General features: G+C 43.2%; 1 protein-coding gene across 3 annotated transcripts in view; it reads left to right on the plus strand.

Moving 5' to 3' along the window:
* Positions 1–22,251, plus strand: part of PCGF3 (polycomb group ring finger 3) — a 188,147-nt gene that overhangs the window by 38,357 nt on the left and 127,539 nt on the right. The window contains exon 2 of one of the 3 annotated variants that reach the window (XM_075851333.1): positions 20,809–20,916. The exons of 1 other annotated variant lie outside the window; for it this stretch is intronic. In XM_075851333.1, the coding sequence (XP_075707448.1) occupies positions 20,911–20,916 (6 nt within the window). In that variant the 5' untranslated portion in view covers positions 20,809–20,910. The remainder of the gene's footprint in view (positions 1–20,808; positions 20,917–22,251) is intronic. One more of the 3 variants, XM_075851341.1, reaches the window with a different exon arrangement.

Raw genomic sequence — 22,251 nt, forward strand, 5'->3', positions numbered from 1 at the left:
GCTTTTGCAGATGTCTAAATATATCTGTGACATCTCCGTCCAATCTGCCCAAAGGTCGGCTAATGCCATGGTTAATGCGGGAGCAGGGCCATTTGGACTAGGAACTGGGATACTGACAGGTTTTCACCCTTCCATTTGCCGAGTATCTCCTTTATGGACCTGATCTGGTCCAACTCATTTCTGAAGCTACAGGAGGAAGGAGCACTATACTTCCACAACGTCGTCAAAGACGTTGAGGATTCGAAGGTTGCTTCTTTGGAGGTCGACGAGTTCCTGTCCTTAATAGACTTAATAGACATCAAGGATGCTTATCTTCATGCTCCCATTTCTCAAGTACATCAGCATTTCTAGCGCTTTGCTGTTGGTTCTGAGCATTTCTAGTTTGTGGCTCTCCCTTTCGGGCTGGCCACGGCTTGAAGGATCTTTACCAGGGTAATTGCAGCGCTCATGGCTCTCCTCAGATCCAGGGGGACATCGGTTATCCCATACTTGGATAATCTTCTAGTGAAGGCACCTTCCAAACAGGACAACTTGCACAGTCTCAACATTACACTGGATTGTCTTCGCAGAGTCGGATGGCTGATCAACAGCACCAAGTCAACTCTCGCTCCTTCTCGGAGAAGGGAATTTCTAGGGATGGTCCTGGATACACAGGCAGCCAGGGTATACTTACTCAAGGCAAAGATCACCACCCTCAGACAGTGAGTGACCGTACTCTGCAGGAATACTCCTTGCTCCATCTGCTTCTGCATGAAAGTTTTGGGTATGATGGTCTCAACGAGGTAGTCCCATTCGCTCAATTTCAGTCCCGATCTATACAGCTGGCGATTCTATCTTTTTGGGATAAGTCTCCGGACTACTTGGATCTGATGATCCATCTGCCCCCTTCAGTCAAGAAGGAGCTGCTGTGGTGGATGTCTTTCCCCATCACAACTCTAGACTAACAAGACATCACAACGGACGCAAGTTCGTCCGACCGGGGGGGGGGTTATTGGTCTTCGGCTACCTCCCAGTCCGACTCGGAAGCTCAGCTCCTGATAAACATATGGAGCGAAGGGCCATCTTCCTGGCCATGTCTCTCTGGACGTCTCCTCTCCACGGTCTTCCAGTGAGGATACAGGCAGACCATTCTACAGTAGTGGCGTACCTCAATCATCAGAGAGGTACAAGAAGCAGGACCGTATGAAAGGAATCCGCCAGGTTTCTTCGCTGGGCGGAATAAAATGTCCCAGCAATCTCAGCAGTGCACATCCCAGGAATAGACAACTGGGAGGCGGATTACCTGAGCCGGGAACGCCTGCACTCCAGAGAATGGTCTCTTCAGCCAGAGATTTTTACCGCATTTGCATTCGCTTGGACTTGCCTGGACGTAGATCTCTTCGCCTATCACCTCAATCACAAGTGTCCGGACTACGTCAATAGAACCAGGGACCCCAAGGCCATAGGAGCCAACGCTCTAGTTCTCCCCTGGTCGTCCATTAACCTCCCTTACCTTTTTACGCCCCTTCCACTACTCCCTCGAGTGCTGAAGAAAGTCAAGGATGCAGGAATTCCAGCCATGCTGGTGGCCCCAGGCTGGTCTCGCGGAGCTTGGTACGTGGATCTCGTGCTCCTGTTGACAGATGGCCCGTGGCCGCTTCCTATGCGTCACGACCTCCTTTCCCAAGGTCCAATGTTCCACCCTGCTTTACCTCGGCTGTGTTTGACGGCTTGGCTGTTGAAACCGCGATTTTGAAGTTTAGCGGTTTCTCTGATCTGGTCATTCAGACCATGATTAAGGCCCAGGAGACTCAATCCAAAAAGAGTTAGCATCGTACTTGGTTGGCTTATTTTAGGTGCTTTGATTCCCATCCGCTTCAACCCTTCAATCCCTCAGATTCTGGCTTTCCTCCAGGTGGGTTTGGATCAGGGAGTCAGATTGGCTACTCTAAAAGGGCAGGTTTCAGCCCGATCTATACTTTTCCAACACATTTTGGCTTTTCTCGCTCCAATTAAGACTTTTTTTGCAAGGAGTCTCACATTGTACTCTTCCCTTTTTTTTGTCGTCTCTGGAACCTTAGAATCACTATCTGGTCCATGACGCTATCCAGGCTGCACCGTTCGAACCTCTGCGGGAAGTTTCTCTCAGGATATTATCCTGGAAGGCAGCTTTCCTTGTTGCAATCACCTTTATCCGTAGAGTTTCTGAGCTGGCAGCAGTGTCCTGAAAACCTCCCTTTAGGGTTTTTCATAGGGACATGGTAGTGCTATGTCCGGTGCCATCTTTCCTTCCTAAAGTGGTTTCCTTTTTCCATCTTAATAAGGATTTTGTCCTAAACCTTCTTAGGGTATGTTCACACGAGGGCGTCCGTAACGGCTGAAATTACGGGGATGTTTCAGCCTGAAAACATCCCCGTAATATCAGCCGTAACTGCATGTGCAGGCGCTTGAACGCCGCGTCGATTACGGGCGTAATTGGCGCTGCTATTCATTGGAGTCGATGAATAACGGCTCCAATTACGGCCAAAGAAGTGACAGGTCACTTCTTTGACGCGGGCGTCTATTTACGCGCCGTCTTTTGACAGCGGCGCGTAAATTACGCCTCGTGTGAACAGACAAACGTCTGCCCATTGCTTTCAATGGGCAGATGTTTGTCAGCGCTATTGAGGCGCTATTTTCGGACGTAATTCGGGGCAAAAACACCCGAATTACGTCCGTAAATAGGCCGTGTGAACATACCCTTATTCATGAGAACATGCTTTACATTGCTTGGATGTCATTAGAACCCTTCGAGTCTACATTGCAGTTACAAAGTCCTTCTGGAAGTCAGGGTCCCTATTTGTTGTTCCTGACGGTCCTCGTATGGGTGGCCCGGGTTCAAAGGCCTCCATTGCTAGCTGGATACAGTTGGCCGTTTAAAAAGGTCTACTCTGCTAAGGTTAGGGATCCTCCCTTCTAGGTCACTGCTCATTCTACTAGGGCAGTTGGGGTGCGGCATCAGGCCTCTGAGCTTCAGGTCTGTTAATCCACCACTTGGTCCTCGTTACATACTTTTTTCAAGGTTCTACCGGATCATTCTTTGGCCTCTGCCGATGCCAGTTTGGTTTGGATGTTGTTGCAAGCAGCCGTAGTTTAGGCTGCTCGCATAGCTATGATTCTTTTTTCCCACATTAAGGGACTGCTTTAGGATGTCCCACGTTACGGTGTCCCCAAGTTAATTTTTGTACTTAACAGTAAAATCCCTTTCTCGTTGAATTCACTGGTCCCGTCCTATTTCTTTATTGTTATATTTTTTGGCTTCTCAAGGTTGTTTTTCTCCTTGAAAACATATCGTGTTAAAAACCTTCTCTTCTCTCCTAATGCTCTTGGTACGAACTAAGGAGCTGAGTGCTCAGCAGAGTGTATAGCCCACTGGGCGGAGCCACACAATTTTTTATTTTTACCTAGTGACAGCGGCTTATACCCATGGTACTGTGTCCCACAGTGAATTTAACAAGAAAGGGATTTTACTGTTAAGTACAAAAATCCAGTTTTTCTAATCTGTTTTTGTTTTGCCAATTGTTTTTGACTATGGGGCAGCCATTTTGCCTGAGGTGCTGTTAACAGCATTTACAGATCTGCTTTACAGCAGACATCAGCGAACAGTAGGCGACCCATTGACTAATATGGGAGAATGTTCTAGGCATGCTCTGTTACCTGTGCAGAGGTCATTGTGCAGGAAGGGATAGGAGGGGAGCTGTTTCCATTGCCTATTGTCAATGGTGGATCCTGTGTTCTATATGTAAAGGTGTTACCTTTAATTGTAATCCTGCCTGTGATTTTAACAAATTACTGCTGAGAAGTAATCTCTACAGAACAGGAAGGGTCAGTCTTTTGTGAGGCTAAAGGCCCTTCTCTACGGCCCAACTATCGGGCAAACGCTCGTTCATAGAACGCTCTTTGCCTATAATTGCCCTGTAAAGGGGGCAGCGATCAGCAGATGAACGAGCAAACGTTAAAAATGAAAAATATTATCGTTGTCTGCAGCATATCTCCGACAACTGCTGCCGACATGATAATGTATGGGGACGAGCGATCCGAGTAACGAGCGTTCGTCCCCATACTAGCTGCTTGTGAAAGGAGCAAAAGAGCGCCGATCAACAAGCTGACTCGTTGATCGGTGCCTGTTTACACGGCAGTGGCCAGTGTAAAAACGTCAAGATTTTAGGATTATTTTTCAATAGAGATTATGACATAGAAAATGAAAAAAAAAACGAACCAAAAATTCTTAAGAAATCGGCTTAAAGATGCTCTGTCACCACATTATAAGTGCCCTATCTCCTACATAAGGAGATCAGTGCTATGATGTAGGTGACTGTGATGTTTTTTATTTAAAAAAACGATCAATTTTTACCTTTATTAGAGATTTTGGTTTATGCTAATGAGTTTCTTAATGCCCGACCAAGTGGGCGTTGTACAGAGGAGTGTATGACGCTGACGAATCAGTGTCATGCACTCCTCTCCATTCATTTACACAGCAGCATCGCGTTCTTACTAGAACATGATGTGCAGCCACATACACAGACATTAACGTTAATCAAGTGTCCTGATAATGAATATACATGACCTCCAGCCAGGACGTGATGTGTATTCAGAATCCTGACACTTCTGAATCTTTTCTGTGAGATTTCCAGCAAGGGAAACAAAATCTCGTTTACCTCGTAATCTTGTGAGATTACGCGTGGCCTGATGGAATCTCACAGAAAAGATTCAGAAGTGTCAGGATTCTGAATACACATGACGTCCTGGCTGGAGGTCATGCATATTCATTATCAGGACACTTGATTAACGTTAATGTCTGTGTATATGGCTGCACATCGTGTTCTAGTAAGAACGCGATGCTGCTGTGTAAATGAATGGGGAGGAGTGTATGACGCTGACTGGTCACTGATTGGTAAGCGTCATACTCTCTGTACAACGCCCACTTGGTCGAAAGTAAAAGCACGCCCACTTGGGCATTAAGAAACTCATTAGCATAAAGCTAAAAATCGCTAATAAAGTGGTTTAAAATAGAGTTTTTCTAAATAAAAAGCATTACTGTCATTAAATCAGAAGGTCTTATCCCTTGAAAACAGCGCCGTCATTTTCAGCCTTTTCTTTTTGTAAGTGTGAACATACCCTTTGACTGCGACTGTTGCCTGCTGTTCTACGTTGATTTAAAGTTTCATTGAGTCACATAAATTGTGCAACCCATTGCATTCCTCCCCAGTCTGGGAGGCATCTGTGGCCCTCACACTGAAAATAAATGCATCGTTTGTTGCGTGTATTATATTATTCAGCAAATCTACCTCCGCCATGATGTATGGATATAGTCATTATTTAGATCCCGTAACCAATAGATCCCTATTAGTAAGATCACTCAACTCAGAGCCTACAAAATCTTTTGTCTATCTTTTTAGTAGCCTGGTAACTTCCATAGAAATCAGTACAAAACAATCCAAAAATGTGGTTGTGGGCAGCAAATTTTCACACGCAAAACGGCAGTGTCAGAAGCTATATTATATACAGTAGTATACAGCAGGCTCGGGATAAATATTCAATGGTGTAGCATGTAATTGGGGGCGTGGTATGCAAAAATGAGTGTGCCCTAAATAATTGTTCATTAATTTTAATCGAGGTTACATCTTCAATTAATTGTGATTTTTGATTTAGGCCATAATCGCTAAGCCCTACTCCGCACTCTGCAATTTTGTACCTCACGCATTCGGGATAATCTCCCTAGAAGATGTAAAAAAATGTATTTAGAATTGAAAATGTAACAGGTGCCGTGTTGAGTCTCATGTCTGCAGAATATTAAACCCACTAGGAGATGATTTTCTCAAACAGTTGAACCTTGTATTGACAAATGCTAGAAAGTTTCTCGTTAACTATGATCGAGCTGTTAACGATCACATCTAAATTCATAACTTAGATGTGATCGATAACAGATGGATCCTGTGTGTCAGAGACACGCAGGACTTGCTGTCACTGAACCAGTCCGTGCCGCTGATCTGATGCATTCAGGTTTCAGCGCAGGATACAGCTGCTCTGTATACAGGATACAAAGCAGCTGTATCTCAAAAAGTCAAAATAATTTTTAATAAAAAGTATTTAGAAAGCTGCACCAAACACACTGATACACATTTTTATATATAAAAAAAAAACAAACGTTTAAAAGGTGTATATAGCCTTCAAGTTTTGATCTAGGTTAATTGTGGAGGTTTCCTATTCCCCAGCTATTTTAATTCCAGCGGGCAGAAACATAAATGATATTCGTATACACAATCAAAAGCGACTATCGGGCATGGATTTTTTCAATAAAGCTTCCCAAGGGGATATATACGGAGAGAAATTTAAGTCCCAGCCTGCAAAAGATAAGGGTCAGTTCACGCGTTCATGATTTGATGCAAATCATATGCGCATGTTAATCCACATTTAGAAATTCACAAGTGCGGATTTCTTATGGTGCAGATTTTAACATCTAATTGATTTCTATGATGAAAATCTGCAATTAATACGCATTGAATCCGGTGGGGAATGGGCATGCTGCAGATATAAATTCTCTATCCGCATCTGTAAATCCACAATGTTAAAATACACCATGTGGCTTGGGATTTTAAAAGCCCATCTACTTGCATTGTACAGTAAAATGATGCAGATTTGCTCTGCATATTCCGTAATGCAAATCCGCATCAAATCCGGAACGTGTGAACTGGCCCTTTAAGGGTATTCATAAATGGCATACCGTGGGACCGTTCCACTACATGTGCAATAATGAACTTTCGGCCGCACAGCCCATGAAACTTAGAGGAAGATACAGGGACTATCCATCTCTGAAGCGTTCGAATCCGGATACAAACTCCTGATGGGCTGGAATTTTGTCAATGCAGCGTTTAATTGAGAGTTTGGCAATAGATTCAGCCATATATTGGCAGTCTCTCAAAGCGAGTCCCCCAGATCTTCCTTCCATCATCGCATATAAGATAGTTTAGTTTGAGGGTACACAAATGTGTTGTATGATGTGAGTATATTACCTGATCCTTCTAAATTATTATTATATATAGACTAAAAAGTTGACTTGGAATGTAGGTTTCTATGCATTTGCTGTAAAGAATGCAGAAAGTGTCGGATTTGTTGAAACTGGGAGGACTCAGAGGGGGGCATGGAGTGTATCGAGAAGAAGTAATCCTGTGATTTGATGCCTGCGCGATCAGCTAAATCCGCAATACGTAGAAGACTCGTATTTTTCCAATACAGGAACTCCCTTAAACGCAATATATCACCTGGAATAATTCTCACCTACTTAGAGACCCATTGAAAAGGCAAGTGAGTAGCACAAAGTGAAATCAGTTGGGTCAATTGAGCCGCATGGTAGTATTTAACTAGTTGCGGTACTCCCAAGCCACCAAAATGTCTGAGGTCAAATAGGGTGGATTGAGGGATCTCCTCAACATGCCCTGCCAAATAAGTTTAAAGAGGCTCTGTCACCAGATTTTGCAACCCCTATCTGCTATTTCAGCAGATAGGCGCTGCAATGTAGATTACAGTAACGTTTTTTATTTTTTTTAAAACGAGCATTTTTGGCCAAGTTATGACCATTTTTGTATTTATGCAAATGAGGCTTGCAAAAGTACAACTGGGCGTGTTTAAAGTAAAAGTCCAACTGGGCGTGTATTATGTGCGTACATCGGGGCGTTTTTAATACTTTTACTAGCTGGGCGCTCTGACGAGAAGTATCATCCACTTCTCTTCAGAGCGCCCAGCTTCTGGCAGTGCAGACACAGCCGTGTTCTCGAGAGATCACGCTGTGACGTCACTCACAGGTCCTGCATCGTGTCGGACGAGCGAGGACACCGGCACCAGAGGCTTCAGTTGATTCTGCAGCAGCATCAGCGTTTGCAGGTAAGTAGCTACATCGACTTACCTGCTAACGCTGATGCTGCTGCTGAATCATCTGTAGCCTCTGGTGCCGATGTGTCCTCGCTCGTCTGACACGATGCAGGACCTGTGAGTGACGTCACAGCGTGATCTGGCAGAAGCTGGGCGTTCTGAAGAGAAGTGGATGATACTTCTCGTCAGAACGCCCAGCTAGTAAAAGTAGTAAAAACGCCCCGATGTCCGCACATAATACACGCCCACTTGGACTTTTACTTTAAACACACCCACTTGGACTTTTGCAAGCCTCATTTGCATAAATCCAAAAGTGGTCATAACTTGGCCAAAAATGCTCGTTTTTTAAAAATAAAAACGTTACTGTAATCTACATTGCAGCGCCTATCTGCTGCAATAGCAGATAGGGGTTGCAAAATCTGGTGACAGAGCCTCTTTAAATATTTTGAGCAGTGTATATATGTATGGAACTGCAGAGCTCAGACCAGTACTTGGCTAATGTTACTTTATTCTTTAATTTAAATAGCAGATACCTGAGACATTTCACTTTCTTGTATACACATACGCAAAACTGAATCATTGCTGTACTTTCAGCCAATGGTCTAATAAGCTTAACCCTTTCCCGCTTTGGCCACTTTTGGCCTTCCTGACAGAGCCTCATTGTTTTTCCTTTATGTGGTAATAACTTCGGAGTTCTTTTACCCATCCAAGCTATTCTAAGATTGTTTTCTCGTGACACATTGTACTTGTTACTGGCAAAATTTGCTCGATACATTCAGTACTTAATTGTAAAAAAATAAAAATAAATTTAGCGAAAAATCACAAAAATTAGCTTTTTTCTAAATATAAATGTATTTTTAAATGCCTTATTCACACGTGTTATACGTCCATGCTACGCGCGTGATTTTCACGTGCGTCGCACTGACCTATGCTAGCGAATGGGACCGTTCAGACTGTTAGTGAATTTCACGCAGCGTATGTGCGCTGCGTGAAACTCACGACATGTCCTATACTTGCCCGTGTTTCACGCAGCACGCACCCATTGCACTGCAATCTACAAGCGCCACTCTAGCTCCCTGAAAGAGCGGAATCCCCCATGTGGCCGGGGATTCCACTCCTGGAGCGCTCCGCTTGATGTCTCTGGCTGTATATGGACCGTGACATCAGGGGCAACTCCTGAAGGGGCATCCCCGTCTACAGCGTTGCCGACTCTGTGACCGGGGATTCCACTCCAGGAGAGGCCCTTGACGTAACTGTCCATAAATGGACACAGGCGACAGGGGCTTCTCCTGGAGTGGAATCCCCGGTCACAGCGTCGGCAACGCTGTGGACGGGGATTCTGATTCAGGATTTGCCCCTGATGTCACTGTCCATATACGAGACATCAAGCGGAGCGCTCCAGGAGCGGAATCCCCGGCCACAGGGGGATTCCGCTCTTTCAGGGAGCTAGAGTGCCGCTATCTACAGGAAGGGGGGGGGGGGGGGTGGCACTACCTACCAGGGGGCTTTGTGGCACTACCTACCAGGGGGCTTTGTGGCACTACCTACCAGGGGGCTGTGTGGCACTACCTACCAGGGGGCTGTGTGGCACTACCTACCAGGGGGCTGTGTGGCACTACCTACCAGGGGGCTGTGTGGCACTACCTACCAGGGGGCTGTGTGGCACTACCTACCGGGGGGCTGTGTGCCACTACCTACCGGGGGGCTGTGTGGCACTATCTACAGGGGGAATCTGTGAGTGACGGGCTGATGGTCATTTTACTGTGTGTGCTGGGGTGATGGTTATTTTACTGTGAGGGGGGGGGGGGACTGATGGTCATTTTACTGTGTGTGCTGGGGTGATGGTTATTTTACTGTGAGGGGGGGACGACTGATGGTCATTTTACTGTGAGTGGCGGTAAGATGGTCGTTTTACTGTGAGTGGGGGGCTGATGGTCATTTTACTGTGAGCGGGGGGCAGATGATTATTTTACTGTGAGTGGGGGGCTGATGGTCATTTTACTGTGAGCGGGGGGCAGATGATTATTTTACTGTGAGTGGGGGGCAGATGGTCTTCAACTGGTTTTTACCTCTGAGTTCAAATTTAAATTAATAGGTGGCAGAAAATACCTGCAGTGCCCGTTTGGAGCTTTTTTTCCAGCGCCTTTTGCATTAGCTTCAACAGCTTAAAAAAAACGCAAAAAAAAATAAGGTCAAACAACGCTGTCACTTCCTGAAGGAATTTTGAGGCAGATTTTTTTTGCCTTACAAAAAACACTGTGTGAACAGACCCTATGAGTGTAGTGCTTGTTTTTAGCCGTTTTCTGTCTTTCTCTAAACTATTTTTGGTAGGGGTGCCCTGAGAATTTTATTTTCCCAGTGGAGTCCGAAAATGTTGGGAAACCCTGTGGGGGCCGTGTGGCACTGTCTACAAGGGAGAGGTGGTGGGATATGGCACAATCTAAAGGAAGGCTGTATGGCACAATCTACAGGGGGGCTGTATGTGGCAGGAAGGGGAGGGGGGCATTATACTGTGTGGGGACCACTAAGCGGACATTATACTGTGTAGTGGCACTGCAGAGGGCAATATACTGTGTGGCAGCCAGGGGAGGGGGCATTATACTGTGTGGAGTCCACTAAGTGGACATTATACTGTGTAGAGGCACTGCAGGGGGCAATATACTGTGTGGCAGCCAGGGGAGGGGGCATTATACTGTGTGGGGACCACTAAGTGGACATTATACTGTGTAGTGGCACTGCAGGGGGCAATATACTGTGTGACACTTAGGGGGCATAATACTGTGTGGGCACAATTAGAGGACAAAATACTGTGTCTTTGAAGGGGTTATATATAATATATTATTATTATACTGTATGGGGGAACTAAAGGGGCATTATACTTTTTTTATGAATGGGTGGGGCGCCGAAAGATAATTTTGCACGGGGCGCCATCTATCCTAAGGCCTGCCCTGTCACTACCCACCACAGGTTTTAAGGCTATATAAACCTTTTGAATGTGCTTTTTGTTGTTGTACCAGTCTGTTTGAGGCTACTTCGTAAATACTTTTTTTTTTAAAATAATTTTTACTTTGAGATACAGAGCAGCTGTATCATGAACTGAAACCTTTATCTGTCAGGTCGGCGGGACTGACGGGTTCAGTGTCAGCGGGTCCTGCGTGTCCCTGTTCATAATTTAGATTTGTTCGATAACAGGTGAATCCTGGCCCGCCGACACTGAACCCGTCAGTCCCCCGGACCTGACGGATACAGGTCTCAGCGCACGATACAGCTGCATCTCCAAAAGTAAAAATTATTTTTAATAAAAAGTATTTACAAAGTTTCATAACACACACTAAAAAGTTTTTATATATATAAAAAAAAAGAGGTATACATAGCCTTTAAGATCTCTCCCCCTCCCCCAGGTATCCTCTCTCCCTTCCTTCAGATATCCTCTTTTCCCCCAGTTATCATCCCCCTAGTATAATGTCTCCTTTAGTGTCATCCACCCTCCATTATCTCCTACCCACCACGCCATCATCTCCGTGTCCCCATTGTCATCTAACCCCCCTCCCACCCCCATAGAAAGCAAGTGTCTTCCCCAGGTCTGTATGATCCTCCGGACACTGTATCACTAGCAGCAGCTCTTATCTCCTGTGCAGCGTAAGGGGACAATAAACCTGTCTTCTCCCTCCGCCACACAGCCCGGGAGATAAGAGGTAAGAATTATTGGGGCGATGTGATGTGAGGATGCTCCGGGCAGCAGCAGCCTGACAGACATCACATACTGACACAGACATCACGTACTGTACTCACGGTGTCAGAAGTGTTCTGCTGCTCCTCCCTTGGAGGAGGGGGAGGGGGAGGGGCGGGCTCTATGTGAGCAGCGGACCCTTTATGATTTTATTTTGATGCAAAGAATGGGCCCCGGCTCCGTGATGGGACCTGTTCCTTTCACCAAAGTGAAATCCTAAAGGACCGTGAGCAAATGCATTCCAGCAGTGGAGCACGGCCCCCCGTTTTTTCAAATTTTGATCGGGCCCCTGACGGCAGTACCGCCAGTACTGCCCTAATGCCATGCTTCCGGGTGATGCGCTCTACAGTACTAAAATAAATGAAAAACAGAAAAGCACCTCGTGCTTTTCTGTTTGTAAATATAAAAACAGAGTGTCATAATGATGCCGGCTGCGCGAAAGCACCATATACTGATGCCACACGGACCATTTGCGTGCGCAAAACTGACACGTCCGTGTGAATAAGGCCTAAGACAGGCAGTTATACCACTCAAAATTGTTGCCAATTAACATCCCCCATATGTCTACTTTAGATTGGCATCATTTTTTGAACATCATTTTATTTTTCTAATAGGTTACAAGGCTTAGAACTTTAGCAGCAATTTCTCATATTTTCAAGAAAATTTCCAAAGGCTATTATTACAGGGACCAGTTCAGTTGTGAAGTGGCTTTGAGGGCCTTATATATTAGAAACCCTCGATAAGTCACCCCATTTTAAAAACTGCACCCCTCAAAGTATTCAAAACAGCATTTACAAAATTTCTTAACCCTTTAGACGTTTCCCAGGAGAAAATTAGAGGTGAAATTTACATATTTAATGTTGTTTTTTTTTTGCAGAAATTCATTTTTAATCCATTTGTTTTTGTAACACAGACAGTTTTACCAGGGAAACACAAGTCAATATTTATTGCTCAAGTTCTGCAGCTTTAGGAAATATCCCACATGTGGCCCTAGTGTGCTACTGAACTGGAACACAGGCGTCCGAACCTAGTGGATTTTGTGGCCTCCTTTTTATTCGAAAATATTTTAGGCTCCATGTCAGGTTTGAAGGGCTCTTTCGGTGGCAAAACAGTGAAAATCACCCAAAAGTGAGCCCATTTGGGAAACAACACCCCTCAAGGAATTTATCTAGGGGTATAGTGAGCATTTTGACCCCACATGTTTTTTTCAGAAATTATTCAAAGTAGGCCGTGAAAATGAAGATCTACATTTTTTTCATAGAAAATGTAGGTTTAGCTATTTTTTTTTTTCATTTCCACAAGGATTAAAGAGGCTCTGTCACCACATTATAAGTGCCCTATCTCCTACATAAGGAGATCGGCGCTGTAATGTAGGTGACAGTAATGCTTTTTATATTAAAAAAATGATCTATTTTTCCCACTTTATTAGCGATTTTGGTTTATGCGAATGAGTTGCTTAATGCCCAACTGGGCGTATTTTTACTTTCGACCAAGTGGGCGTTGTACAGAGGAGTGTATGACGCTGACCAGTCGGCATCATGCACTCCTCTCCATTCATTTACACAGCAGCATCGCGTTCTTACTAGAACACGATGTGCAGCCACATACACAGACATTAACGTTAAACAAGTGTCCTGATAATGAATATACATGACCTCCAGCCTGGATGTCATGTGTATTCAGAATCCTGACACTTCTGAATCTTTCCTTGTTGGGATCTCCTGGGTATGGTAATGCCTTACTTGTGGACATAAACTGCTGTTTGGGCACACTGTAGGGCTAAGAAAGGAAGGAGCGCCATTTGGAGCATGGATTTTGCTTTGTAGTAGTTTTGTTTGAGTATTACTGGTATTTCAGTTTATAATGTGGGGGCATGTGTAATCTGTGCGGAGTACATAAGGGCATAATAAGGGTATGTGCACACACACACTAATTACGTCCGTATTATACGGACGTATTTCGGCCGCAAGTACCGGACCGAACACAGTGCAGGGAGCCGGGCTCCAAGCATCATACTTATGTACGATGCTAGGAGTCCCTGCCTCGCTGCAGGACAACTGTCCCGTACTGAAAACATGATTACAGTACGGGACAGTTGTCCGGCAGCGAGGCAGGGACTCCTAGCGTCGTACATAACTATGATGCTAGGAGCCCGGCTCCCTGCACTGAGTTCGGTCCGGAACTTGCGGCCGAAATACGTCCGTATATTACGGACGTAATTAGTGTGTGTGCACATACCCTTAGAGGGTATAATAATGGAGTAAATAATAAAACTATCCATAGATGTGTGGTACACTGTGAAGCAATCCGCTATGCACAGGCACCGCATTACTAGTGCCATAACTTTTTTTTTTTTTTTGGTTGAAGGAGCAGTGTGCTGGCTTGTTTTTTACGAGACCAGCTGTAGATTTTATTGGTACCATTTTGGGACAAATACGACTTTTTGATCGATTTTTTTTTTACATTTTTTTGTAGGAGGAAATTACCAAAAACAAGCAATTCTGGAATAGGTTTTTAGTTTTTTTTCGTCGTTCACCATAAATTGCATAATAACTTTATTCTGCGGGTCGATACGATTACGGCAATACCAAATTTGCATATATTTTTTTTTTATTATTATTTTTTCCATGTATTGCAGCTTTTACACAATAAAGTCACTTTTTAAAATAACAACATTTTCTATGTTGCCATATTCTAAGAGCCATAACTTTTTTTTATTTTTGCGTAGATTAAGCTGTGTCAGGGATTGTTTTTTTGCTGGACAGGTTTTCGTTTTTATTGGTACTATTTTGGAGTAAGTGTGACTTTGATCATTTTTTTTATTCCGAATTTTGGGATGAGATGTGACCTAAAAACAGGGATTTTATTTTTTATTTTTTCATTTTATTTATTTTTTACAGCGTTCATCGTGCGGGATATATGACATAATAGTTTGGGTTGTTACGGAAGCGGCGATACCAATTATGTATAGTTTTTTTTAAATTTTTTACAGTAATGATAGACTTTTGGGAAAAAGGCAGTTTGGCTTATGTTTTTTTACTTAAAACTTGTATTTTTTTTCCTTTTTTTTATTTCTCCCACTAGTGGACTTGAAGGCCTGAAGCCTCGATCGCTATTCTAATACACTGCACTCCGGTGGGTCCTCGTCGGCTACCGTACAAGGCAGACACGGAGGCCGTTATTTGGCCTCCGATTGCCATAGCAACCCAGCGATTGCGTCGCTGGGATGCCGATCGGGTAATAACCCCTCAGATGCTGCGCTCTCTTTTGAGCGCAGCATCTGAGGGGTTAATCGGCCAGATCAGAGAATAGCTCCGGTACTGGCCGTTACCAGAGGGTGTCTGACACCCGGTGGTGATGGTGCGGGCCCCTTCCCGTCAGCGCCGTATATATTAACTCTAAAAGCGGAATCCGCTGCCAGAACTGGTATTCCGCTCCAGGAGTAGCCAATGACGTCACTGTCCACTCTGGCCTGGGATTCCGCTCCTAGAGAGAGCCACTAAACGTCACTGTCCAAATGGACAGTGGCGTCAGGGGCTCTCTAGAAACGGAATCCCTGGCCAGTGCGATCTGACATAGGGGATTCTTCTCCTAGAGTCAGTTCAGGTGGCACTATCTACAGTGGCATGGTGCGATGCTATCATAGAAGTTGCATTGTATAAAGTAAAAAAAAATTTAAGAGTCTATTTTGAAAGTTGCATAAAAACACATTTACACATTTATTGAAAATTTTTTAAATAAATTGCTTATAACAATAACAGCAGGGGGGTGGCACTATCTACAGCGGGGATGGAGAGACGGTGGGGCTTCGATACTGGAGGGAGCTTAGGTGGCGCTATATACAGAGGGTTTTGCGCTACCTACAGTGTGTTATGGGTGGCACTATCTACAGTGGTGGGTGAATTCCGGGGCTCTCAAAGCCCCGGCCGACATGAGAGTGCAGCGCTGCTCACACTGAAGCAGCTCTGCACTCATTAAACCCGTTCCATGCTGTCAACGTCTATATACGTGACAACTGCACGGGGCATCGGCAGTTAGAACGTATATAGCCGTATGGCAGTCATGAAGGGGTTAAAAATGTAAAAATATTCAAATTCAAACATATTTATTTGTAATTCCAGAGAAAATGGAAAATTTTAGCTTTGTGTCCGCCAAAGTCTGTGTTTTTTTTATTTTTTTTTATTAATCTTTACTTTATTTTCACATTAAATTTTTTTTATTTTTTTTACAATTTGTCCCACAGAAAAGATCTTTTATGAACATGTGTTGTTGTTTTTTTTTTTTGGTATTCGTTAAACGGATACACCATGAACTGGTGTCATAAGAGTGTTTCTTTGACGGATGCCACTATCCGGCAACCATTCAACATATCAATTACCTATAGACTATAATGGTATCCGTTTAACGGATACATCATGAAAAGCTTTTAAAAATCCCATGCATATACATTAAATGTACACTACCGTTCAAAAGTTTGGGGTCACCCAGACAATTTAGTGTTTTCCATGAGAACTCACACTTCTATTTATGAAATGAGTTGCAAAATGACTAGAAAATATAGTCAAGACATTGACAAGGTTAGAAATAATGATTTTTATTTGAAATAATAATTTTCTCCTTCAAACTTTGCTTTCGTCAAAGAATGCTCCATTTGCAGCAATTACAGCATTGCAGACCTTTGGCATTCTAGCTGTTAATTTGCTGAGGTAATCGGGAGAAATTTCACCCCATGCTTCCAGAAGGCCCTCCCACAAGTTGGATTGGCTTGATGGGCACTTCTTGCGTACCATACGGTCAAGCTGCTCCCACAACAGCTCTATGGGGTTGAGATCTGGTGACTACGCTGGCCACTCCATTACAGATCGAATACCAGCTGCCTGCTTCTTCCCTAAATAGTTCTTGCATCATTTGGAGGTGTGCTTTGGTCATTGTCCTGTTGTAGGATGAAATTGGCTCCAATCAAGCGCTGTCCACAGGGTATGGCATGGCGTTGCAAAATGGAGTGATAGCCTTCCTTATTCAAAATCCCTTTTACCTTGTACAAATTTCCCACTTTACCAGCACCAAAGCAACCCCACACCATCACATTACCTCCACCATGCTTGACAGATGGTGTCAGGCACTCTTCCAGCATCTTTTCAGTTGTTCTGCGTCTCACAAATGTTCTTCTGTGTGATCCAAACACCTCAAACTTCGATTCGTCTGTCCATAACACTTTTTTCCAATCTTCCTCTGTCCAATGTCTGTGTGCTTTTGCCCATATTAATCTTTTCCTTTTATTAGCCAGTCTCAGATATGGCTTTTTCTTTGCCACTCTGCTCTGAAGGCCAGCATCCCGGAGTCGCCTCTTCACTGTAGACGGTGACACTGGCGTTTTGCGTGTACTATTTAATGAAGCTGCCAGTTGAGGACCTGTGAGGCGTCTATTTCTCAAACTAGAGACTCTAATGTACTTGTCTTGTTGCTCAGTTGTGCAGCGGGGCCTTCCACTTCTCTTTCTACTCTGGTTAGATCCTGTTTGTACTGTCCTCTGAAGGGAGTAGTACACACCGTTGTAGGAAATCTTCAGTTTCTTGGCAATTTGTCGCATGGAATAGCCTTCATTTCTAAGAACAAGAATAAACTGTCGAGTTTCACATGAAAGCTCTCTTTTTCTAGCCATTTGGAGAGTTTGATCGGACCCACAAATGTAATGCTCCAGATTCTCAACTAGCTCAAAGGAAGGTCCGTTTTATAGCTCCTCTAAACAGCAAAACTGTTTACAGCAGTGCTAACATAATTGCACAAGGGTTTTCAAGGGTTTTCTAATCATCCATTAGCCTTCTAACACAGTTAGCAAACACAATGTACCATTAGAACACTGGAGTGATGGTTGCTGTAAATGGGCCTCTATACACCTATGTAGATATTGCATTAAAAACCAGATGTTTGCAGCTAGAATAGTCATTTACCACATTAACAATGTATAGAGTGTATTTGTGATTAATTTAATGTTATCTTCATTGAAAAAAACTATGCTTTTCTTTCAAAAATAAGTAAATTTCTAAGTAACCCTAAACTTTTGATCGGTAGTGTATGTCAAACATCTATGCCATGAAAAGCTATTAACCCCTTCCCAACATTCGTTGTGTATATATACGGTGCACGTTGAGTGGGGGAGTATGGAGCTGGCTCACAGACTTCCATAGAACGAGCCAACAATTCAGGGTAGCTAGCGGTTTTACCTTATGAAGACCCCCAGGTCTGCCAATTTTGTACTTCTATGAAACCCTGCCTCCGGTGTCCGTATCACAATATACTGCAATACATTAGTATTGCAGAATATAATGCAAGCAATCAAACGATAGCTGGTTTAAGTCCCCTAGGAGGACAAGTAAAGAACAGTAACAAAGTTTTTTAAAATAAATGAAATAAATAAAAAGTCACTTCATCTCCCACAAAAAATAAAAAGTGATCAGAAAGTCTCATGTACCCCAAAATGATACCAATAGAAACTACAGCACACCCTGCAAAAAATAAACCCCCATACCACTCAATCGACCGAAAAAGACAAACATTAATGCTCTCAGAATTAGGGATGCACGATGCATCGAAACTTCGATACTGTTTCGATACCGTGTATCCCCAAACGGTTCGATACCGCTATTTCATATATTTCGATACTTAGCTGTGCGGCCGCACAGCTAAGTATAGTAACGCATGAATGTATGAGAGCGGGGCTGCGGCTTTGTAATATATTTGTAATACAGACATTGCCCCGCTACGGAGTCCTGACATGTGCGCGCATCTGTCAGCATGAGGTGATGCGGCCAGCGTTGCACTGATGCGGCGGCACGGAAGACAGAACATGGCGGGCACACTGCAAAACACCCCCCACGTTCTGTCTTCAGTGCCTGCACCGCCGCTCATTAGTGCAGCGCCAGCCGCATCACCTCGTGCTGACCGCGTGCACTTGTTGTCAGGAGCGGGGCAATGGCTGTATTACACAGCCACAGTCCCGCTCTATGACGGCTGAGAAGAGAGAAACCTCATTCCCACTACATTATATGGTACAATAAATGCTGCCGTAAAAATCTATAACTCGTCCCGCAAAAAAACAAGCCTTCATACGGAAATATTAATGGAAAAATAAAACTTTATGGCTTGTGGAAGGTGGGGAGGAAAAACCAAAGTGAAAATCAAAAAAATGGCTGCGGTGGGAAAGGGTTAAAGGGGTTCTTCGGAACTTATAAATTGATGTCCTATCCTTGAGATAGGTCATCAAAATCAAATCGGTTGGGGTCCGACTCCCGGCAATGAAGGTTGCGGCCTCTTCATAGTTTACCAGGTATAGCGCCGTACAATTCCGTAGCGGCTTTGCCTGGAATTTTCAGCTCAGTCCCATTCAATTGAATAGGATTGGAACTGCATTCAAAGGCACGGTCGTTACGGAAGTGTATGGCACTAATCCGGCCCCTTTATCGGTGGCCCCTATGGACAGCTGAATGGTGAGGGTGCAGAGAGTTGAATCCCCACTGATCTAACATTGATGACCCATCCTTAAAATAGGCCATGTATAATCGTCCCAGAGAACCCCTTCGAAGCCCCTTTCACGAACTGACTTGTTACAACGGTGGGACTAAATAAAACCTCTAAACTCAATGATTACGAGGTGTGTCCCAATACTTGTCTCCATATAGTGTGTGTCGTTTCAGGTTAATTTTCAGAATAAGCTGTCCTGTTTATGTACATGAAGAATAATGCTATTTCGCACTATTATATGACTTATATTCTGAATTTATCAACCGTTATCCTCTGTTTTTATTTTTCAGTTTTCCCTGGAAAGTACTATGCAGTGTTGCTTTGAATCCAGCTTTGGGGTGAGATGGAACACTTAAAGGGGTTATCCAGGAAATGAAATATTTTTTTTTGGGGTCTGCAAATGAAATGAATAAAACCAAAAAAGCAATACTTACCTATCCTTGCCACTGGCGATCCAGCGATGTCGCTCCGGCGGCAGTCCCGGTGCTTGTTTACATGCATGTGGCATGTGATCGTTTCAGCCAATCAGAGGACTCGGCGGCCATATGTTGTATGCCAGAAATACGATTTATCACCAGTGAGCCCCGCTGATTGGCTGTAGAGGTTACATGCTACGTGTATGTAAAACAAGCATCGGGACTGCCGCTGGATCATCGGGGGACAAGGATAAGTAAGTATTGCTTTTTTGTTTTATTTCATTTGTAGCCCCTAAGAAAAATGTTAAGTTCCGGGATGACCCCTTTAAGTGTCTGTCTCTGTGCAGCTCTTCCCATCTCCCTCTTCCCTCTCCATAGACTTCTATGGCCAGCAGCTGTAACATGATCTCTGTGAGATGATAATCCGTCTTCCTCTGTGCTGGCATAATACAGATTTTACCAGTGATAAGTGGAGAAAGGGGCATTTTTCTGTAATAAGATTTATTACAAAGTTTCTGATCACTACTTTTACTATTGATTCATGGGAAAAAATGTAAATCACTGCTACACTAACAAGATTATTGTTATTATTTTCTAGTAAGTAAAAGGGAAGTCTGTGGTTAAACAACCCCATTAATTAAGAGAGATTTTAGGGTCAATTCTTCGGAAAATTCTAATGCTGACATGGGCTTAATGTAGCTGAATTACCTGTTGTAGGTGCAAGATTTTTTAAATGTCTTATAAATAATGTCAGTATTTCCATGGAAATCAGGTAGTTTGGGCGATCTTTGCCTTATGCATACTTTGTGTGTATGAGAAATAATGTCTTATTTGTATGATCTGATTTTTTTTTTTTTTCTGAATACAACTACATCATTGCAAAAATGTATTTCTTGCTGCTGATGTTTAGTAAAAACATATTTCCTTATATTTCTGTTACCCTGTCAACATTGATGTGAGCACCAGATAAAAGGCATTGTATATGAAATGCAACTACTCTTGAAGTCTTTCCCTTTTTAATTTTTTTTTATTTATACATGTTTTGTCCATTAATGTATTAATTGATTTACTTACGGACGGTGTTCTAGTTTTTTTTCATTGGATGATTCTTTCATATTGTCATTTTTTAGCTGATCCGCTTTAATTCAGATATGCATGAATGTACATTTCCGATCCTTGCTATAGCATTTTAATTGGGTTCCATTTAGAACTTTGACTAGGCCAATTCAAAACTTTCATTTTGTCTCTCCTCAGCCATTCAGATGTAGACTGTGTTTTCGGCTTCCGCTTATGGACAGATGACTGGACATTCTCCTTAAGAATTTTCTGGTACAGTGAAGAATCCATAGTTCCTCAATGATGGCAAGTTGTTCATGTTCTGAGGCAGCAAACCATCAACACACCATCACATTACCACCATTATGCTTGATTGTTTGGTGTTCTTGTGGAATACTCTATTTGATTTACACCACACATAATTTGACCTGTATTGTCCAAAAAGTTTCCATTTTTGGCTCTTAAGTCTATAGAACGTTGATGTCCTACTGGGACATTGATTCACAATTCGCTTTCCTTGCACAAAGTTGAGGCTACATGACTTAGTTCTTTTAGGATGTTGTTGTTGCACCCTTGGAATAATTTTGAGCAATTCGATCACTCCTGGAAAGATTCATTAGTCTTCCAAGTCTTCATTTTGAGATAACGGCTGTCATTGTGGTTTGATGTACTTGCAGAGCCTTAGCTTTGTAACCCGTTCAAGACTGTTTCATATTTCATTTAATGAGGTTTCAACATCTTTAAATGTTTTTTTTTTTTTTTTTTTAATTTTCTTTGGTATTGGCATAGCATTTGGTGTAAAAATCTGCATGTATTATGATGCGTGTGTGTGTGTGTGTGAACCGCATGCTGCACTGTTTGTAAACCCAGCTTCTGGACTTATGCATAAGGCCATATTACAACTCCGTTTTGTACTGAGATGTTTATAGGGCTGCCCTAGACGTACGCGAGTCCTCTATTGTACCTCCCATGTGTTTCTGATTTCATATAAGCAGCACATAGAGACTTTCTCTGTCACAGTCCATAAGAAACCCACAAAGACTGTGGCATACTCCATTGGACTCCATATGTATGTAGGTATTGTCCTCTAGGTGATATACAGTTATTAAACGCAACATAATTGCATAACTTTTCCCCACCAGTTGCTATGACTCACCTTAAAGGACTTATCCAGAGAGATAAAATGAATGGCCTATCCTCAGAATAAGCCATCAATATCTCATCAGTGGGGGTCCGCCTTCCAGATCAGCCGCCCCTTCAAAACAGCTGATTGGAGTGGGTGCCAAGAATCGGACTCCCAACGATCACATATTGATGGCCTGTCCTGAGTAAGTAATTTTATCTCTCCGTATAATAATCTCTTTTTAGAATCATTTGAACAGTCAAGATGTTTCAGGTGATTCCTGTGTAAATACATCCGTATCTGAAAGGTTCTTGCAAAACTGAAAACAGAAGAACACTCCTCACAACTCTGGGATAGTGTTATTGAAAAGTATTACTGATAGGATAAATACAAGACCATTTTTAAAAGTCTCTAAATATTCCTCAGAGCACAGTTAACAGCCATGTGCACTTTAAAAAAAAAAAAAAAAAAAAAAAAAAAAAAGTATTGTCCCAGTGCATCTAAAACTTTTTTTTTAA

The sequence above is a fragment of the Rhinoderma darwinii genome, chromosome 1 (assembly GCF_050947455.1).
Source record: "Rhinoderma darwinii isolate aRhiDar2 chromosome 1, aRhiDar2.hap1, whole genome shotgun sequence".
Lineage (NCBI taxonomy): Eukaryota > Metazoa > Chordata > Amphibia > Anura > Rhinodermatidae > Rhinoderma > Rhinoderma darwinii.